Raw genomic sequence first — 7,006 nt, forward strand, 5'->3', positions numbered from 1 at the left:
AATAATTAGCCAAATCATGAAATTTGTTAAATTTCGTTCAATTTCTGATGTTTTTTTGACGTAGGACTACGTCTTTCATTTCTATACCGGGGTGTAAAATCAAAATTTCGAAAACGAAAGCGTTACGCCGGAGACCGAGATTTTGAGCGTTAATAGCTCCTAAACAACTGAACGAAATGGTATGATAAACACTTCATTCGAAAGATAAAATGTCTACGCGTTCTATACTTGTTACTTTCTGATCCAAAAACTTGTTTCAATAGTCTTAAAATTGCTTTCAAAACAGGCTATTGAAATCACCAATCGGTATATAAGCGAGCGCCGCTCGGAAATCCACTCAGTTCTAATTGAACAGCGATTGGAGCATGTTGTCGCTGTTGTGGTGAAGCTCTTTGTTTATCATGAAAGCGCGGATGAACGGTGTCACCAAGAGCCTGTTTGTGCACCTTAGGCCAGAAGGGAATCCATCAGGAGGAGAGTGATGCCACAAACGGTTCCCCGGGATGATCTCGAAGCAGCCGCTACACACACACACACACACACATACACGCGCGGAATTCTTTCCATTTGGATGCCATTCAGCATCGAGAAAGATCATGAAAATAATCTGCCAGTTCCTCTGGGAATTTAAAAATACATTCATGTGAAAGAGTTTATTTTAATGTTTTCTATCCATGTAACACTGACCAAATATTTTTCAATCGAGTATGGTACCAGGTATGGTATGGTATGGTAACAGGTGGTTATCGAGTTAGTATTAATCACTGGTGGGCTTCCAGTATCGTTACTGAAAATAATCTGCCAGTTCCTCTGGGAATTTAAAAATACATTCATGTACAAGAGTTGATTTAAATGTTTTCTATCCATGTAACACTGTGACCAAATACATTTGGTTTTGTGATTTTTCAATCAATCGCAATTAACAGGATAGCTTCTGAAGATTATTCTTTCCCATCAGTAGGATATTTCCGTATCCAATATTGTATGCGCCCGCAATCGATTATTGCTCAGTCGCCGAAAGTTCCGAGCTCAGAGAGTTCATTCCCCTCTAGTTTGCCTTCCAAATTGCTATCGTAAACCACGCCTTCTCTCGATTCAATCACACACAAAAACAATACTTAAGCGATATTCTGGTGGTGAGAAGCATTCATTTTTCGTGAGGACATCGACAAGGCAACATCGTTGCTGAGGGTGCTGGTCGGCAAAGGATCGAGATCTGCCCTGAACGCAAGCAGTTTGTTTGAAACTGTCAGGGAGCACAGAGAAGCCTATCCTTCAGGAGAAGAGAAGGTGACCATCGAAGCAGCCGCTACACACACACACATACACGCACGGAATTCTTTCCGTTTGGATGCCATTTAGCATCGAGAAAGATCCGGAAAATAATCTGCCAGTTCCTCTGATTCAAGAATCAAACAAATGATCTCTAAATCAACGATAGTCCTACGTCACCCTTGCGGTTATACCATAGATATAACCCACTTCCTGTTTTTTGTATGATAATGCACGATTGCGACAGCGACAGTTGTTTTCGTGGTTTCAATCAGAAAAGAGCATGAATTCACGCTCAACATATTAATAGGGCCTATATATTTTGATCGTTTTGATTGATTCTCTTTGTTGACTTTCTCTTTGAATATAGATGGATTTCGCGGCATTTTTGCAGATAGCTTGATAAACAATATTTCCTTTTAGAATCTAGATAGGCGAACACATCAGGAAATGCTTAAGTATGTAAGCATACTTAAGCATTAACATACTTTATACGATTCCGTATAAAGAATTTAATTTCTATCGGATGTATTACTTCTTCAGGAGTTTTTTGTTCGTTTCATCGCCGATTTTATTTCTGTAAGAAAAACTGGCGAATAAAGGGAAAGCCAGTTAACAAAATTTACTAAATAGCTACAAATTTCGAAGTATGATAAAATATGATACAAAAATAGTTGACACACCTGTGGTAAATGTCAAACACTTTGGCACCTCATATCAGATACCAAATATTATTGTTGAATCAGCTGACGGTTTACATTAACGATAGACAGCAGATTTGTCGCAGTAAATTAATATCTTAATTGAAAAACATTGGCTTTTGGCTCAAACTAGACTGAGCTAGTGTTCATACCGATATGTCTCAGGAAAAGTTTAATTTGCAAAAGGTTCATCAATGCTTCGAGCAGAGTTTGTGTGGCGAGGATGATGTTGCAATCGATGCTTATTTGGAGGCATTCAAGGAACTTTATAAGTAGTGAAGGTCTTTCCAAGTCTGGTGATTGATTTCATGAATATCAAAATCCTTTCGCTATCGGCAGATTTTTCTCCCTCATGGGGACGATTTTCGGATTTGTTAGCAGTGATGTCAAGGAGAAGGTAGAAATTCTGGAAAAGCTTCGTCAGCAAAAGGATAATCCGGACAAATTCGAAACCATACAGGGGATGATGGAGTACGAGCAGGAAGCGAATCTACTGACCAAGAAAGGCTACGTATCGGGAAGTCGAACACTTTTACGGCTTCATAGGGGTTTAGGTATGTACATTTGCTTTTGGAACTTATTAAAAATTCGTTTTTATGATTCGATTCAAGATTAACGTAAGCATTTTTCTGCAGATTTTATCTATGTTTTCCTGAAACGTATGGGCGAGCTTGATGCGCCGGACGCCAACACGAACGGTATCTGTCAGTCTGCATACAACGAAACGCTGGCTCAGTTTCACCCTTGGCTTATACGGAAAGGAGCAAATGTGGCAATGTACGCACTGCCAGCACGGGACCAACTGCTAGATAGAGTTTGCGTAGATACCAGTGAAGCAATCTCCCTACTTCCATCGATGTTGGTTGCTACCCGGAAGGTGTACGACCGGACACAGGAGCTGTACACGAAATTCGATCTGCATGGATTGCCATAATCATTCGGGACTCTGTCATTTATAATAATTACTACAACTGGATCATCACCTGTCATAGCCTAGCTTTAGATGTTAATTGTTTTAGCAAGCGCTTGTGATAGACAAAAGTATTTTATTAATTTGAGGCAAAGTATTGTTATTATTTCAAACTAATTGGATATCCAACTTCAATGATAATATTGAACAATGTGTATCTGTGTAAAAATATCAGCTGGATAAAAACTGAATAGCTAATAACATTATTCATTCCGACTGTTTTGAGGTTTTATTCGAAAAAAGTGACATTTTACATTCTTGTTATTTCCACCTTAAAATCGTATATTCTATGTAAACAACTAAATCGAATATTTTCTAGTTGGAGCTCTACTTCTTTATCTTTCGTTTTACTTGAAACATTTATATAGTTCATGTCAATGAAAGTATCAACCAAGGCGGTATAATAAGGTGGAACGTTATGTCAGAACTGCTGTTCAGCCATTACTTGAGTTCTAATTGACAGCGGCCAAACGAACAGCTAGAGTTTTCCGAGAAAGAGGATAACAAATGGCATGCAATGAGGAGTGCATGCCGCTATGTGTTTGCTGCGCATAAATGTTGGTTTTGTTTACGCTGTTGGCATCATTGTAGTGTTTCGGTGACTGCTGCAAGTTATTGTCTGCATTGCTGTTCTACGGGACGTGAGGGTTGTTGCCGTTGCTGCTGGGATTGGAAACTCAGCGATTGTGGGAGCTTTGCTAGTGGGTATATAAAAGAGGTGGCTCTTAATAACCGGTGGGCTTGTGCTGTACTGCTTTAGCTGAAGACTCGCCTGATCGTTCGGGTTGTGAGACACAACAGCTAGTTCGATTGAAACCAGCCCAGCGTAGGTATATGTTGGTGGGGACCGCTATGTAGCATAAAGATTTGATCTACTTTGTTTATAAACAAAAAAAGGCGCTGTCATTTTTCATCCCCTCTCGCACAGCAGTGGAACTCCATACAATTCACTGACTAAAAAGTGTCCACATTTTCTTCGCTTGTTTACGTGAAGAATATAATTTTTTCAGGCACACTTGATTTGAGAGTGTATGGATTTCTAGCTGTCTTGACGCAAGGTCTTTAATTAAAAATGAGAAGATGGGAAGGTTTATATAAACATGTTTATAATTACATAAGTTTATTCAAATATTAATATTGCCCTTATTTAACTATTCAGTGCAATTTTATCAAAATTTGAAAGAGAAATTAAAAAAGGAATGTTTTTTTCAATATTTTTATGAGATTAGTCTATTAAAAATCCATGATTACCTTTGCTTTATTATTTACCCCCCATTATTTGTTAATTTTTCCTGCTTTTCGTTCTTTGACCTATCATTTTGAGAGGTTTGAAATTGCGACAAGATAGAAATTTGGTGTGAAAGAGCGAATTGTAGAAAATTAAGTCGCAAATTCTCTAAACTTTATAATTAAAGTTTTTATGTAGTATTTAATTTTTGAGTTTGTTTGAATGACAGATTGAAGTTGATTCATAGAAGAATAAGATTTCATTTGATATTACGATTTTTGAAATCGACTCAATGGTTGTAAAATTATGACGTTTTGGAGAAAATCTTACTTATTTAATCAGCAAAAGGCCCACGTGGCATGTGCTGTACGAAAAAATCGTCTCCATTCACATGAATTTTTTTTTTCAATTGTTAACTTTCATTCTCATATCAAGGATCAACATATCATATCTTTCCATTAATCCGCAAACATGCCTAGTAGTAACTTAAAAAAAACAAACTCATAAACGACAAAAAGAGTCTTCGTATATTTTTCATATATTTTTCACAGTTTTATAGTAGTTTTATAGCGCTTTTTTAGTTGGAGTGCCTTTTAATTGGCACTTCGCCAGTTGGAGCACGCGTCAATCAAGAAGCAATCATCCGTCATAATTGTATGTCAGTTTTACTCAGTTTTTCAATGCCATTTTTATTGAAGAGTCTTTGAACGTTAAAATCAAAAAATTAAGGCAAAGTATAAAAGTATTTAGTTTTGCAGTTTGTTTGACAAATGTATTCGTTTGAAAATATTTATTAATATATATACATATATAAAGTGGATTATATCACATCCACTATTCAAGGAAGTTAATGAAATTTTCTACCATCAATCCAAATGCAGTAATCTTAATTATTATTATGGCCGCACTAAAAGACATGAAAAACAACAAGAAAAACGCGAACTTTGAAATTTGTGAACTATTACTGCAGTATTATTGCAGCCATTCCATGCCAAACTGATATAGTGGTTTTCAGATTTTCGTGAAAATTGGTAGCTTGTTTTCGTTATGGTAAAATATTGAACCTGTATTATTTTTTTGTTGGGTCCCAGCAAACATTAAGTCGTATGAATAGCTATAATTGGAGGCGATATACATACAACCAAGACACATTTGTATGATTTATGATGCCTATAACTAGTATATACACGCAAAAGTGGAGGCTATATACGTATATGCCATATTGTGTACGCATATAAAGCCATATATAACGATATGCGATGCTTTTTGGACTGATATTCGATTTGATCCGACAATGTTACCACTCAATCCATCGATGACATGGAAAATCGTGTTTTTGCATTTTATGCGATAACATGATCGATATTTTGATTGATATTTTATGAGATTGTGATTTGATACGAATTTATATGTAACTTATCATATGCAAAGTTATACGATTTAATGTTTGCTGGGGTGATTCGATTTTTTTCACTTTTTCCCAAAAATGACTTTTATCAAAAACTCATAACTTTTGAACCACTAAGCCGATTCAGATTATCGATACATCAAATTGAAGTTAATGAGCTAGTCTTTTTTGGAAAAAATGTCAAACTTGCAAGAAATTTGAATTTTTTTTCTTGTAATTGATTTTATCCGTTTTTATAGTTTACATGGTTTCGGGACCAACGGCGCTATATTTTTCTATATTTTTTCTTGAAAACTGAGGATTTTTAACTCAAAATTAGATATGTTCTTTTTTTCTTTTTTGAGTTATAATTTTTTAAACTTAACCGATAGTTCGGAATATTAATTTCTTCCCCTTTTTCCTATTCTCAAAAATTCATAACATTTGAACTGCTAGAGCGATTCAGATGATAGATATATCAAATTAAAGCCTAGATTTTTTTTGGAAAAATATTGCACTTGCGAAAAAAATTAATTTTGTTTTCGTGATTAATAATTGTATCTGTTTTTTTTTATAAATAAAAAAATTTTTTTTTGCAAGTGTGAAATTATTGACTTGAATTAACTATGTCGATTATCTGAATCGGTTCAGTAGATCAAAAGTTATGAATTTTTGAAAAACGTAATTTTTGGAAAAAAGGAGAAACATGATTTTTTGAACCATCGGTTAAATTTGAAAAATCATAATTTAAAAACGAAGAAGGACACATTTTTGGATATGTTGTCTAAAAAATCCTCAGCTTTCGAGAAAAAATATAAAAAATGTAGCGCCCTTGAATGAAAACTATAAAGAACAATTACGAACAATAATTGGCATGGAATATATATAGTATATAGTTTGGTGTTAATTTCCCCGGCAGCTAAAAAGCTGTTTACTAAATCTAATTGACGTTAACGTTTCATTACCTTGTAAATTCTAGATACAATACCAACAGAGGGTATTTAAAAAAATGGCTTTTTACGGGGTGTGTTCGAAACTGAAAAAAAAGAAATTTATTCAGAAATCATATTTTTAAGTTGTTTTTTAAGCGTACATACATTATTTAGTGGTATAATTATTGTATCATTCAATTTATTCCGATGAGAATGCTTTAAAATATATCAACTGATGCTCTTACCACATTTTAATTTTTTTTTCAATGTTCAGTTTCTATGGCGAAGCTTCATTCGTAAATTACACATTTGTCATCATTGGTGGAATACGACCATAAATGTTGTTATGAATAGAACAGCAAGTTATGATTACAATACATATGGGTTTATTTTGATAATGCATTATACATAAGCCGATAAAAATGCATTATAATATTTGTCCACAGCGTTTCAGCGTGTATATGTATATTTTATTCAATTTTCAGTTCATAATTTCTATCCCATTCGCCGTGTTTA

The 7,006-nt window shown here is 34.8% G+C and overlaps 1 protein-coding gene across 1 annotated transcript; it reads left to right on the forward strand.

Moving 5' to 3' along the window:
• The first annotated feature begins 1,543 nt into the window (after positions 1 to 1,543).
• Positions 1,544 to 3,149, forward strand: LOC129768362 (ceramide-1-phosphate transfer protein). The gene is made up of 3 exons (XM_055769963.1): positions 1,544 to 2,245; positions 2,313 to 2,527; positions 2,609 to 3,149. The coding sequence occupies exons 1-3, from the start codon at positions 2,130 to 2,132 to the stop codon at positions 2,905 to 2,907; spliced, it is 630 nt and encodes a 209-aa protein (XP_055625938.1). The 5' UTR covers positions 1,544 to 2,129; the 3' UTR covers positions 2,908 to 3,149.
• Positions 3,150 to 7,006: the final 3,857 nt, after the last annotated feature.

This window comes from Toxorhynchites rutilus, chromosome 2 (assembly GCF_029784135.1).
Source record: "Toxorhynchites rutilus septentrionalis strain SRP chromosome 2, ASM2978413v1, whole genome shotgun sequence".
Lineage (NCBI taxonomy): Eukaryota > Metazoa > Arthropoda > Insecta > Diptera > Culicidae > Toxorhynchites > Toxorhynchites rutilus.